General features: G+C 31.5%; 1 protein-coding gene across 1 annotated transcript; it reads right to left on the bottom strand.

Moving 5' to 3' along the window:
• Positions 1 to 6,641: 6,641 nt before the first annotated feature.
• Positions 6,642 to 10,090, bottom strand: LOC132715227 (tyrosine-protein kinase transmembrane receptor Ror2-like). Its single transcript, XM_060698218.1, has 3 exons — positions 9,698 to 10,090; positions 8,604 to 8,771; positions 6,642 to 7,672 (listed from the first exon to the last, which is right to left on the bottom strand). The coding sequence occupies exons 1-3, from the start codon at positions 10,008 to 10,010 to the stop codon at positions 7,422 to 7,424; spliced, it is 732 nt and encodes a 243-aa protein (XP_060554201.1). The 5' UTR covers positions 10,011 to 10,090; the 3' UTR covers positions 6,642 to 7,421.
• Positions 10,091 to 15,498: the final 5,408 nt, after the last annotated feature.

The raw sequence follows: 15,498 nt of genomic DNA on the forward strand, positions 1-15,498 counted from the left end.
AACACACAGAAAAAAACACCTTTTTATCAAAGGGCCACAACTCGACCAAAAATCATTCAACCGGAAAACAAACCCGTGCAATATGCGCAAGGACTTGAGCTACAGATCAATCCTGTAAAGTTTCATTGGAATTGCATTAGTGGTATAAGAGAAGTAGTCCGGACACACTTTAAAAATAAAAATTATTAAAGGGCCATAACTCTGACAAAAATCATTTAACCGGAAAATTCTGACAATATGCACAACTAGACTTGGTACTGATCATTCCTGTAAAGTTTGGATGAAATTGCACAAGTAGTTTATGAGGAGTAGTCCGGACAAGTATTGTGACGGACGGACAGACGGACGTTCTAACAGGAGAGTAATTATGTGGCTACTCTATTGTTCACTCTATTGTTCTTTTTAGCCACACAAAAGAAAATAGCCACATAAAAGCATAACGGAATGAATGACATCAAAGAGAAAGAACAGTTACCTATTGTCCCTCTAGCCACATAATTACTCTCCTGTGAGTGCGGACAGTCAGACGGACGGCAGACAAAAATCATTAAACCGGAAAATTCTGACAATATGTACAACTAGACTTGGTACTGATCATTCCTGTAAAGTTTGGATGAAATTGCACAAGTAGTTTATGAGGAGTAGTCCGGACAAGTATTGTGACGGACGGACAGACAGACGGACAGACAGACCGACAGACAGACGACGGAGAAGTGATCCCTATATGTCGCCACTACTCCGTAGAGGCGACACAAAAAGAACACAAAACGGTGTGGTGTTGATAATCTTATAAATATTTTCGATACTAAATTTTGCACAAACTGCCTAAAAATAGAAAAAAAGAACCTTTTGATCAATGATTCGTGATTCCACAATACACCTTTAAGATATACACTATTTTTGATTTCAATTCACATCGTAGATTGCATAAAAAATGAACATGAAATTTAAAATATAACTACGAAAGACCGGTGAACAATTCAAATTCACAAATTTCCGATTTCATCTCCATGCATTCACAATGTAATCTTTGTGTTTCACGTTTTCAGCATATGGGATTCATAAATTCACGATTTCAACTTAACGAATAAACAATAATTTAAACTTCACAAATTCAACTTTTGCGAAATCACGTTTTTAACTTTACAATTTCAACTTCGCGAAATCACAATTTCAACTTTTTTAATGCAGAGTTTCACCACAACTACCTGAATTAAAGATTTCATCGTCACGAAATTCAAATCGTGTATTCACAAAGCTCAAATTGAGAAGTTCAAAACGTGAATTCATGAAGTTAAATTCGTAAACATGATCATCATGATGATTATCATCACGATCAATATTTTCATTATTATTTGTATCTTCATAAAACATTGCTTTAAATGATAATCGGCCCTGAATGAATGATATCAAGCTAAATGTTTTGTGATGACACAACTGTTCTTGCTTTATCTTTCATATCATAAACACAAATGTGGTTCATATATTGATATATCTCTGTTTGATAAAGGGGAATATTTGGTCGTTCATCTAATATGGATATGAACCTGGGTATACGTTTATACGTTGAAATTGTCCCGTAATATTCTTAGAAATCTATTAATATCACAAAAATGTTTAATGTAAATATATTTATAAAGCATGGCTATTAGTTGCCAATTTGCAGCATTGTCATGCTATGCTATTAATTAACATTCATTATCTTCATTATCTACCCTTTTTATTCTCATTTTATTTTTACAATAGTCTTTGATTATGTAAATCCTTTGGGCGTAATAGAAATTACAAAACCTTATGACAATTGGATGGTCATTCATAATTAAAACATAATGGCCCTTTTTTCAACTGGGGAATTGGTTTAATTACTTATTGTAAAGGCTAACTAGGTGGATGTATTAAAATTATTATCCGAATCGAAAGGGATAATCCTGGCGACATAAGTGTTGTCTTCCGTGACATGATCAATTAAACAATTGTCTGGGAACATTAGGCAATGCAAAATGTTAAACATCTCATCTCAAGTTTTCCTGTTCTTTCTTCTTTAAAGATTCGTTCACAATATGCTGATTAAGAATTATATTGATAGACCTCTGCAAGGGGTCATGATAGATCTTGTATTTTAATCGTCTCTCATGAATTGGTTGAATCCAACTCAGATTTTAATCACATCACCTGCATGCAAAAGGTCTGCCCATTTCAAAATCGTTTTTAGAGCCGTTTTCTTTTTACAAATAAATATATCGTTTGATTGATTACGTTAAACTTTTATAAATACATGTATCAGATCATACTTGTGTCAGATATTTCCCTAAGATTTACATTTTCTATATCAGACCAATAGCTTTCACAAAACTGCAAACAATGATTGCGTTCAGCAAAATTTATTTTATTCATAATTGTCATCCAGAAATTTACAAAATTTAATATGTACTCACTTAAGACTTTTTTATGGATACCCCTTTCCTAATAATTTTCCTTCTCTTGACACATAAATTGAGTGGCTGGTCAGGTACAAACTCGATGTCTAATAGCATTGCATAGGTCTTTTGTCCGTTATACATTTAATTTGATTAAATACTAAGTTCGAATATTACAAATTAATGACTTTTGTTTCATTATTTATTTATTTATTTTTATTTATTTATTTATTTATTTATGTGTGGCATAGTGTAGGTCATATGGCGACGTTCCAGCTTAACTGTTGGATAAAGATCTTAGGTGTCCTTCCATGCAGGCACGAACGGGCACCTGGGTAGAACAACCGTCGTTCTGTAAGCTAGCTGGATAGCTTCTTCACATGAAATAATCCAAAATCCATGTCGGAATTCGAACCCACAGCGGTGAGGGACGCGGTCACTTAGTCAGTCTACATTAGAAACACACCAGTTTTTATAGTTTTACAGTTTTATTATTAATTGTATGATTGTTAAATAATGTTTTAAATCGCACTGTCATATTACCATTTTATCATTTCTTTTGCATGTTATATTTTTTCGACTGATATTTTTTTTATTTAGAAAGCCGCATTGTAAATAAGATTTCTAAAATCTGTAAATGTCTTAAAATGTAACATTCTATAAATGAAGTATTTTTCATTGTTTAAATTATTGTTATCTAATTTATTAATTTCTAAAGATGAAACTACAAGGAATGGGAAACATCAATCACGGAACCATCAAAATTTTAGGATTGATTTTAAAATATTTTTTGTAAACAGTTACCCATTTATGTATTTGTTATCACTTTTTATATGTAACAGTAACATTAAAAATGTTAATTGAGACCACATCTGTTCAAGATGATTATTAATTTTTTTAATGTAGTTTCTGTTTTTGAAATTATGATCGCAACTGTGTTTGATGATTCAAATTAGCTGGTTCGATTTTATTTATTGTTGTGAAATTTGTTGCTTATCAGTCCGCGCATTTCTAAGTGTTTCTAAATAAGTTCGTAAATAATTATAATCGTATTAAAGCTTAATCGTTTATCTCAATATTATACTATCTCGACTTTTTTCGACTGTTCTGGCAACATTAAGAGATAACATATTAAGTCTAAATAAATTAAATAATTTCTAGGATCAATTTCGTATGCACCCCAAGTGAGCAATCTTGCAAATAAATGATTTAACCTTTTCTTGAACGAACCGATTCATTCTGAACTAGGAATGTCTCGAATAACACTAAAGTGATATTTGGCTTGTATTGTACAAAATGTCTGTGAAATAAAGATGAATTACAAAGAAGGTAGATTTGTGCAAGAAAAGATCATTGTGTCGAGAGAATAATAAAAATATATTCCCCTCAAGTTAAAAATATTATAACTCTATTTCAGTCGTTAAATTACGCTGTTGAAGGTTATTTGTGTATAAAACTATTTATAAAAGTTACTATTGTGTCTCATGCGATCAAACACGGTAAAATTTTTGAAGAATTTTCTGAAAGATCTATAAGCATGAAAGTGAATAATTATTCGTATTGTTTGTCTCATTGAATAAAACACGTTACATGGCTGAACATGTATAAGCCCATAAAATATTTGACTAAGTAAGCGATTTATCATTGTCATGTGGTGAATTTGTTTTTCCTAAATGAATGCAAAACTGTTTTTCATGTATATGCGATTTTAAGCATTAGGCCTCAGAATGGAATATTTCCCTTCTTTGAAAAAGAGCAAATTAGGTTTGTTACATTTAAATATTGGTGTAAGAACATGTCAAATGTTTTCATTTACGTCATATGCAGTATGTTGTAAAACAAATAGCATTTTGCTATATTTTCCCATGTTTCTCTCTCTTTACTTGTTCGTCTCAAAAATGCGAAAACACGAAAAAATTTACGACAAAGAATGTGTCAGCTGTTTCGAAGCATAGCATGGCAAATATCAGCCACCATATGATTTTGCACAAAACTCTAGATTTCTACAGGAATTAAAAAGATCAATCAATATGAAATTACGTGGGATTTTGTTCATGCATGTAATTTTTTTCGATGGTGGAAATATATACAGAATGATCGATTTGTCTGTAATCTATATTATGTAATGACTCAGTTGACAACATTGTGTATGTGTGGTTATGATATAATTATATGCCTGTCAATATAACATACCAATCAGTTGTTTTTCTTATAGTCTCATGTTTACATTTAGTAATATTTATAATTCATACAAATACCCCCTTTTTTGAAATTTTAGGAGATATCACTTATTTTTAGCGTTTAAACGAAAATTAGAGAAATGATTTATTATAATGACTCTTTATGTCTAGAGGGATGTATGATAAAGGCAATAAATCAATTAAAAACGTATATGCAAGAGGGGAAATGATATGTTGAAATTATGGAGTCAAACATGAAATCAGTAGCGTTGGTTGTATTTGTGTTGACAGCATAGAACATGTGTTGCAATTTATCATTCAATACTGACATTTAATATGTTTTTATCATAATTCTTCTTAATATATTTGATAAATACATAATGAACAAACACAATTCGACCATGACATTTGCGTGAAAAAAAATAGATATACAAGTTTATTGGATAAGTCACTATTCTTGAGCAATGCTTTGGAAAAAAAACGTCTTTCCGTTAGTATCATAAATGAAGCAATGAGAGTAAACCCTTTTATCGTCGATGATATGTAAGTTTTTTTTAGAATAATATAATACCTTCAGAAGTAGAGATTAATAAAAGTATAAAAGTGGGATAAGAATGTTTCAAAACGACTATAAACCCGTTCAGGTACATATTGAGGTACATTGTAATGCATCATTCTTTAAATAAGACAGAGAGCCGATCGAAATGGGTCAATATGTTTAGTAGGTTACGGAACGTTGGTAATTCTAAAGTGCACGCTTGTGAATGAATTAATGTGGGGCATTTGAGGTGTTACTACACCAGTACAGCTGGTAATTCTATTAGTTGTTATGTTTTGATGAGTTTATAACGATCATCTGTTGAAGACACCGTGCGTCGATATCATTAGTTATTGTCATAAGAACAGATGTTTTCTTATCAATCTTTAACGCATTAAACATGGATTTAAGAAGCGGGGTAAGTTGTTTGAAGTTATCGATCCCCAGTGTTGCTACAATTGCTCGGTCCTTAGGAACGTAGATAATAATAGTTTTAAAGGTGGAGATAGAACGCGATTGATTAGCTGGTCGAAGGATTCATGATAGATTTTGCATTTTAACTGTCTCTCATGCATGGTTTCAATTTTAGTGTGTACTTGTCTCATTTTAATTATTTTAGCCGCACTTAAATTGACTTCTCTATTTTAAAAGTCTCGACTGAACGCCGTATTACCTAACTCGATCAGTCGTTTGGCTGATTACATAATATTTTTGAAGCGTCCGTGGCCGAGTGTTTAAGGTCGTTGACCTGAAACCACTCACCTCTCACCGCTTTGGGTTCGAATCCCGACATGGACTGTGAATTCTTTCATGTGAGGAAGCTATTCAGCTAGCTTACGGATGTCGGTGGTTCTACTCAGGTACCCTTTCGTGACTGAAATAATGCCCAACAGGGCACCCGAGGTCTTCTACCACCAGTAAAGCTTGAATGTCGCCATATAATATATACTATGTTGGTGTGACATAAAACCCAAATAGAACGAACAGAACATAATATTTTTATTATTTTCACATTCAACTAGTGTTTGTGTTAAAAAAAACAGTTTCTACTACCGTAGACCAGTAGTTTACCCATTAATGACTGACAAAGACAATATGTAAGCCGTTCACTAAAGTTTAATTTACTAATTATTCCCCCGCCTCGGAAATTTATAAATGGATCAGCGACAAAGTGATTCATAATATTTTAAATTGGTCATAACGGTAATGTCACACGTTAAATTTCTTTGCAAAAAATTGTTGATCAATTAAATTGATTGTTTTTGTTTTTGTTGTTGCTGTTATTGTTGTTGTTTATTAATTTGGCTTCTTTTGCGATTTTAAAATACTCCTATCAGTCCACCTAGTGAATGACAAATGTCCATCAGATGAATGACAACCAATGTTAAAGCAACATTTTTGCCTGTATGCAGCCTTTTTTGCTCATCTGTTCATTGCTGAGAAATGCAATCTAGAGGCATTTATATCTTGAACCTGTGTCAAACAAAAACAAACAAGCAAAGACAAAGTCAGTAGAATGTTTTTATTCAAATCAAGGGAGAAACATATAGGTTTATCACTGATTTATTTGAGTTGTCATTACTCAAAATTATTTCGTAAAACCAATACTGTGCCTGTCATTTGTCAAAAAAATCACCAAAAGGTTGTATATCTTATTAAAACAAAATATTATTTTATCTGGCAAAATATGTAAAGGAATCATTAAATAACAGAAATACAATTGTCAATTCTCTCAGAAAAATTTGATAAAAGAATATACATGACTGCATTAAAGAATATATAAATTCCTTTAACGTCTTCATTTAATGCATATATTTTATCTAATGATTTTTCTGTTGCTATAAAATTACGTTTAAAACTGTTTACAGTTTATTCTCAATACTATGGTTTCAACTTTTGTTGATTTGAAATAACGTTCTTGAATTAATGTCGACTTTAAAATGTTACGTGACATTATTTTTAAAGTTTATTTTTATAATTCATGGAAAATTGGGATTTAAAAATGTATTGTTTATGCATTTTGATCAATGCTTTATCACATTATGTATGATAATTAATGTACTATATACAAGTCAAAAAAAAACACTATTCTGTTCTGTTCTTATTGTGACGTTGTCAAGATTGATAAAACTCAGCTATGTCGTAGCGTAGAAAGAATTAGATAAACATTTTTCTGAATAAAAGACTTGCTTGACTTTACATTAATGGTCTACAAGTGTATATCATAAGACTTATCTATTAATGAGCCAGCTGGTAAATAAAAAGTTTTTGCAATTCACTGTTGTCTTATCCACATCCCTGTATTCCACAAGTCTCCATAACCGTTCCAGTGTCTGTAGATACATAACACAGCAAGTGGCCCAATCTGAGAGTTGGGCAGCGACAGTAGTTTTCGGCTTCGGAAAACGACGCCTCTGGCATAAGATTCACCCTTATTTCATTTTTGTAACTGTTGTCATCCCACCTCTTGCATATGTTGCCATATTTTGTTATGTTTCGTTTTCCCCTGTAGCTTCTTGTGTTTTGGATATAGCAATCTGTAAATGAAATGATAATGAATAATTTATTTAACCTGATTGTCTTTCCATTTAGACTGGAGTAACTATATTTGAGCCGCGTCATGACAAAACCAACATAATGGGTTTGCGACCAGCATGGATCCAGACCAGCCTGTGCATTCGCGCAGTTTCTCAACTTGTAAAATAGTTGATAAACGAAAAGCATGGATCCTGATCAGACTGTGCGGATTCGCAGGCTGGTCTGGATCCATGCTGGTCGCACTATGTTGGTTTTGTTATGGCACGGCTCATTTATTCTTAAATAAAGATTCATAAATTATGTACTTAGTTTTGCCATATGTTTGATTATTTTTATGTCACACCTGCAAAGTATAATAGTCATATTGCAACGTTCCAGCTTTACTGTTGGAGGAAGACATCAAATATCTTTCCGTGCATTATTTCAGGCGCGACCGGGCACCTGATTAGAACTACCGACGTTCCGTAAATTATGTATTTAACTTATGTAAAAACATTAATACTTAATAACACTTAGCATCTTGTTTGCATGAAAGTGCACATAATTCTATAGCGTTACATTAAAATCATGTTTTATTCAAGATAAAATGAGGCAGAACTGCATGCTTAAACATGGTTATCAATTATTCTTGTTTTAATAAAAGACACGCATTTAAAATTGAATGCTTAATAAATAGTATACAAAACAAGTTCTCATATCATAAGGCTCGACACGAAAAACAAAATAAATGGCTGATTCTTTTTAATGTCAGACAATAACATACAATTCTTTATAAACATATGTAGTCTTTATCCGGCCAAGCCAATGTTTTGGTCCATGATTTCCTTGTATAATCTAAGCATTTAATTTAATACTATTTTGCATTTCATGGTGGATTTGGTGTAATTTTGCATACTGAAACAGTCCAGACAAGAACAAACTTGACATTACCGTATTCTTCACAAAAGGCGGTCTCCCAGATACCATTGAATGTGCACGTTATTTCGTCAGGTCTAGCACGGAATCTAGGATCACAATTTACAGTTGCTCTGTCCATAAAGTTTGTTCCGGATTTCAGAGAGATGTTCCCGTAAGCAATAGAGGACGGAATCCCACAATCTGCGATGAAACAAAAAGAAATACTCTCAGAAAGTTTATCACACAACATGGCATTATTAAGTCCCCTTCACATTTTTATCTAGCACAGTGTCACCTGCGAATACCCTTTAAATATTTGAATTTGCTAACACCTTGATCTATTTGAACTATTTCAATTATTAATAAAAATGTTTTAAATTGTTTAAGGCAGAAAATGTCAATATTGCGTTTCTTCCTTCACAATTTATGGAGTGTTACGTAAAATCGTCAAAATTTAAAGAAAAATCTATTTTGTCTTTCACAAGACAAAATGGCACAGACACACAATGCATATAATATTTATTGCGTTTATGTCGTTAAAACTTCTCTCACGTATTTTGTTTGCCGTTTATGTGGGTTTTACAGTCACGTATTGAGGAAAGGATCGATGAAAACCTGCCGTCTCATATGGATAACAATCATCTTATTTTACAAGAAAAAACATATTTCCGGATATCGATGTTCGTGTGATTGAGATAAATGACTTTGAACCATTTGCCCCTCAACGCTTTATATTCGAATCTGTATATTCGAATCACATCACACAGATTTTGGAGTCTTTAATGTGACGAAATTAACCAAACTTTATAAAAAACTTAGATTCACAGAACTACGAAAAAATTTTCGTTATTTATTAATTAAACTAATATTAAAGAAAAGCAAATTTGGATGTCCACAAAAAATAACTTTATCAATTACATTTAAATATTTAAAAAAAATGTATATTAACAATAAACTTTTCACTAAGTAGAATATAAAAAAGAAGAAAATTGACATTCAACGGGGTCACAAAATGACGGAATAAAACACATTTAGACGTTCGTTTATATAACTTAAATATAATTTTAAATTCAGTTATGACCATCATAAACATTAATGAACAAAGAAAATATGACAGGAATATTTACCTCTCCTTGTATAATGCAACGACCCGTCTGCAATTTCCAGTTCTGTCTCTAAAAAATACATACACCCGTCACACCTCCTTTTCTCTGGCTGGTAAAATATGTCAACACAAGATGACGATTTTTTACAATACAAAGCACATTGCATATCGCTGTAAACCTTGCCAACACTTAAAACGCGTTTCGAATCAGGACAAGTATAACCGTCAAACACTCTTGCCCTCCTTAAAATAAAGAATTCTGAAGAGTACAGCAAACAAACAGACATACCAAGTGCAAAAAAGGAGAGAGAATTTGCCGATGCCGAATTTCTCATTTTGCATGCGCCTCACGATTCAAACTGAATAAGTTATCTTTTAATTCTATTTTGTTATAACAAATATCGCGCATGTCCATAATTGTCAAAGTTATGCTCAGAAATATATTACATTTTAATTATGCTTTATGCGGTTGGCATTCAAATGTTTTATGTAGTTTATTAATAAACAATGAAATGGCGTGAGCAAATAGGATAGCTCACTTTTCATCAATATATCGCATTGGTTTGTGCAGTTTAGTTAATTGCCTTATAAAAGTTTGAAATTGGAGATATTTACCTTGTCATTTTCACGACAATAAATATTGATACTTTAATTAAAGTGCTAACGTAAATGATCAAACAAACATTTAGGTACATATATAATTTTACAAATAGACATAAAAGACCAAACGGAGAGCTTAGATAATTTATTAAAAACAATCCCTTGTGATTTAGCGACATTTTTTTCAACAAGGATCAAACAAATTTCCAGACAGAGACGTTATAATGAAAAAGAAGCTACGACTTGCGAAAGAACTCATCGTTTCAACCAATCTGATTACACTGTATATATATATGTGAATGTTTTTAATTACCTAAAATCTGCTACAGGACAATGATGCCCCTGCTTCCCCTGCCTGTCACAGTGCCATAGATACAAATTATTTATTGGATAATGATTGTACATTTTCCGTCATTTTGACCCTGATTTTTGTTACCATATGACCTCAAAATTTTTAAGTTTCATCTACTGATCAGGTGTAATGTCCCTATTTGGTTAAATAAACCATGGCTTATTCATTCTTAAGTAATTAATCAAAGATTTTACATGAATTATCATGGTTACCTTGATCTTCGACATATGACCTCAAACATCAATATAGGTCATTTTCTGGCCACTGGCAATGACCGTACCAAATAATATAAACCAGGGCTTATTCCTTCTCAAGTTATCGTATGGACAAGGTTAATGGACCGTTAGTACGTACATACTGATCAACTTTATCACAGGATGGACCCAAAAAGTGCCATTACTTAGTCAAAATTAATGTCTAATTCATTGGCTTCAGATATTGTCTTCCTAATATAGTCCTTAAGACATTTATCAAGTTTTAGTGAATACCATCAGTAGTTTTAAAGATTAATGTTGCTCGTAAAACTTTAATCACGAATTACCTAAGTTTAAACATTTCATATATAATATACGATTGATAAATGCTATATATACACAGTAACTCGTGGACACGACACAGAAACTCATGCCCAGGACTTAATCATCTCGTATACACTATTTATTAACTCGTGGCCACGACATAGTATCTCGTGCCCTCGACTTAATTAACTCGTGACCACGACATACACTATCCTGCTCACGACGTAATTATTTCTTTCGCAAGACTTAATAATCGTGGCAACGACACATTATCTCGTGTACACCACTTGATTATCTCGTGCGCACGACTTATTTACTCGTGGCCACAACTAAGTATCTCGTGCGCACGAGATGGATAAAAACATGAACACATGTCACGTCTGTGCCACCGTAGATATTTTTTTATTTTTTTTGATATTAAAGATATTATTATGTGTGAAAAAAAACGTACTGTTGGTTTTCATTACATGTGGTCCTCAGCGTAGACCGTGCTTATATTATGAAAGGACGTTTGAAGCCGCATCAGACGAAAGAAAAATGTTTTAAAAGCGGCTTTTTAATTTTTGATGCCATAACTAGGGATTGTCATGCTCTCGTTTCGCTGATTATTTATTAATTAATAATAATAACGAGATTTAACTTTAATAGGGAAGATATTGTATCCCCGTTATTACTTTTCAATCGATTTCCCTGAGATGAGCATTTCCAATAGACAAATTGATACATGTCAATAAACCAACCAACAAACATGGAATTTTGAGGTATGGGTTTAAAGGGAGACATAGGAAAAATTTCACTTCTTCGTTTTTATAATTTTCATTCATTATTCTGTAAATGTCCTCAGAACAAATACACTAGACAGTCACAGGAACAAAACTTTTCTCTTCATAAAAAATAAAATGGTGGTTTCCTAACTTGACCCACGTGGGTCAGGTTAGAGCGTTTAGATTTCACAATAGTGAACTGTGGAAGGGTTAAAGAACATGTCAAATGAACCACTCAGACTGGTTTAATCATACAATATCCAAAATATCTGATATTGTAAATTCAAGGGTTTGTTCAAATCCTATGACTTGTTTTAAAACTACTTGGTGATTCAGAAAGCGTCTTAATTTCATTCAACATATATAGATATATTTACACTTAAATTCTAAATATATAGAATTTATGCAGAAATTCAAGCTAGGACGTTAAACAAAATGTCATTTTAGCGTGATTTAAGTACATAAGGTCATTTAATATATTTGTCATTAATTTGCTCGAGTGTCCATTTAAAGTTGTATCTTTTGAACATATATCTTAATTTACTTTAATTACATTGCTTTAAAAGAATCGCATTTCATTTTGATCTTGTCCATTACGATAATTGATAAGATTTTGTAAATGCCAATATTTGTTTTAACTATTTTTTAAATATTTATTAAAAACACATTAAGCTTTCATGTGAGTATTATAGATTTAATATCTTTATTCAAGTTAGGAAAGTGTTATAATTTCTGTCATATTGTTACTATACATAATTTTCTTTTTCACTTTTTTTTCCTCAAAAAAAGGAACAAGAACTCTTGTATTGATGATTTTTATAAACGTCTGTCTCATGTTATTCTTAAAACTATTAACTGTCTAAACGCGACATGTCGCAAACTGTCTAAACGCGACATGTCACAAACTGTCTAAACGCGACATGTCACAAACTGTCTAAACGTGACATGTCACAAACTGTCTAAACACGACATGTCACATAAATAGCCATATGAATAATCAAAAAGGTTTGATTTATGTCAATATTACAGTTGTGGAAAAAAAAACTTAAAGATTTTGTATGTTGTAATTGAGGTTGTATACCACACTTAAATGAAATTATATATATGTATATAATTATGCTTATAAAACAATTTTCAAACATCGAAGAATATGTAAAATATGTTCTGCAAATATTTAACATATTATATGTTATCATTAAAAAATATGCATTGCATTCATTTCTTATTGAAAGAATTGACTTAGTTTTAAGTCTTAGAAAATAAATTTTTACTACCTCTCTTTATTTACATTAAATGTTGAATTTGGTAAATTAATATGTTTATACAAAATGCTTTTTAGAACTTATAAAATTGATAAATCTTAATTTGTGCATCATATTTATGAGAAAAAAAAACCATAAAATAATTAATGTGTTACAGGACCTTTAATGCTTAATTTAGGCAAGAGCTGGTACGTGAGTAGAACAACCAACCATCCTTAAGCTACCTTGTTTACTTGTTAACATTTTGATAAATAATCCAATTCTTTAGCAGAATCATAACATATAAAATACAATAAAATATCTTTATTTCTGCAAAGCAAATCATACATTACAAATAATGTGTTTACATATGTACAAGACAGTGTAAAAGTGGCATGGTTATAGTACAAATATTTAGTTTAATACAGTAATATATCGCCAACATTCACTGCAATTAAGATAGAGGAAACATTTTCTATTAAGTTTGTCTGGAAGAGAAATTGCAAGTAAGAACGAATGTGTTACATTTTCAACAGTGTAACCTAATCCGAAACAAAATGTAAGGCAAAACATGCTAAAATGTAGGTAATCGCAAAGTCAAATGTATATATTGAACTTTTTTAATAGACTAAATGTAGAATTAAATCATATTGCATTAACATTTTGAACACGTTTGCTAACAATGTATAGTGATTGTAATCGGCCACCAAAGCCATTATTTACCGTGTACAAAATATTCTTTGAAAATTTTATAAAAACTACTTTGTTATAGTAAAATAGAACACAGTTCGGTGTGGTGTTGATATATCTAATAAATCTTACATATCATTTAATTCCATCTAAAATAACAAACACACTGCCTAAAAGAACAAAAAGTAACTCGTGGCCACGAGATAGTATATCATGCTGACGACGTATTTATATCGTTCGCACGACTTAGTTACTTGTTGCCACCACAAAGTATCTCATGCACACGAGATGTTTAAAACATACATAAGCCACCTCTGTGACATTGTTGTTAAATATTTATTTTCTTGATTGATATTAAAGAGATTATTATGTTTGAAAACGTTATGTTGGGTTTTTTTTACTTAAGGTCCTCAGCGTAGACCGTTCTTATACTATGACAGGACGTCTAAATGCGGAATCAGACGAACAGAAAATGTTTAAAAAACGGCTTATTAAGTTTTTGAAGCAAGAACTTTGTTTTGTCATGCTCTGATTTCTCTGATTTCTCTGATTATTTATTAATTCATAATATAGAGATTTAGTTTCAAACTGAGAAGATATTTAACTTTAAATACTTTTCAATAAAGTCCCTTGAGATGAGCATTTCCAGTTTCATTTGCTGTACCATTGTTCTCACTGGTCTCTGACAAGCATTATAACGTATACGTTGTAACATAGAGGAGGAAACATGAGTCGCGCATACATAAAGCATCGATTCTATTCATTTCATTTTATTGTTATTGACAAATTGCGAAATGTCATCAAACCATCCTGAAAGGCTGAAACACAGGTAAAATTTGAGAAATGAGTTACAAGAGATATATTTTGAACATTAATATTAAATAATTTTGGAATATTGCATCGTCACATTTTGCAATTGATTTTATATTGTTCCCCTCGTTCTTTACCATAATTGATTAGATGTTGCAATTGCCAACATTTTGCCATTTTTTAAACTATTCTTCTAAGCTAGTCATGTGGATATAATTGATTTATTCTATGCTTTTCAGTGGATTACGGATTTATCCGAGAAAATTGTACAGTGAAAATTATCAAAATAGAATTTCACACTTTTCAATGCCGAAACTACTTTTTTAAGATTTTCCCCATGTGGAAGCTCAAATTTATTTTTACTGACAATTTTGACAAAGTCAGGCTGTTAAGAGAAAAGCAAAGCTGAAATTGATAAATAACTAAAATGTCAAAAGTAATAAAAAGAAGAAAACTAACTTCTATTCAGCAGAATTACCAATCACCAAATATCGACTCTTAAAAAATGGCGGCCGTTTACATTTAACAGAGCCAGGTCTTATATTAAATCGCAGTAAGTAACAGAAATATGAATTTATGATAAAATGAATAATATCACTGCCATTTAACGTTGATTATCCAACTTATTTATCAGCCCAGGACTTCTTGTATTTTATGAGAAATTCGACATTCACATTGTGTTTCCTCAGATGTGGTTCATATATTGATGATGTATGATATAGGGAATATTTGGCCGTTCGTCTAATATGGATATAAACCTGTGTATACGTGTAAATTTTCCTTGATATTCTTCAAAATCTATTAATATTACACATATGTATAATGTAAATATATATAAAAAGCAGGCC

Source organism: Ruditapes philippinarum, unplaced genomic scaffold (genome assembly GCF_026571515.1).
Source record: "Ruditapes philippinarum isolate M1 unplaced genomic scaffold, ASM2657151v2 ctg1951_1_1_1_1, whole genome shotgun sequence".
Lineage (NCBI taxonomy): Eukaryota > Metazoa > Mollusca > Bivalvia > Venerida > Veneridae > Ruditapes > Ruditapes philippinarum.

Bases quoted from the DNA above. Each gene is read 5' to 3' on its own strand.
- LOC132715227 (XM_060698218.1), bottom strand. From the start codon at position 10,010: ATGAGAAATTCGGCATCGGCAAATTCTCTCTCCTTTTTTGCACTTGGT. The intron at 8,772-9,697 runs GTAAATATTCCT...GTTTCATCGCAG, and splicing joins GTTGCATTATACAAGGAGAG to ATTGTGGGATTCCGTCCTCT. The intron at 7,673-8,603 runs GTAATGTCAAGT...TTTCATTTACAG, and splicing joins CGCCTTTTGTGAAGAATACG to ATTGCTATATCCAAAACACA.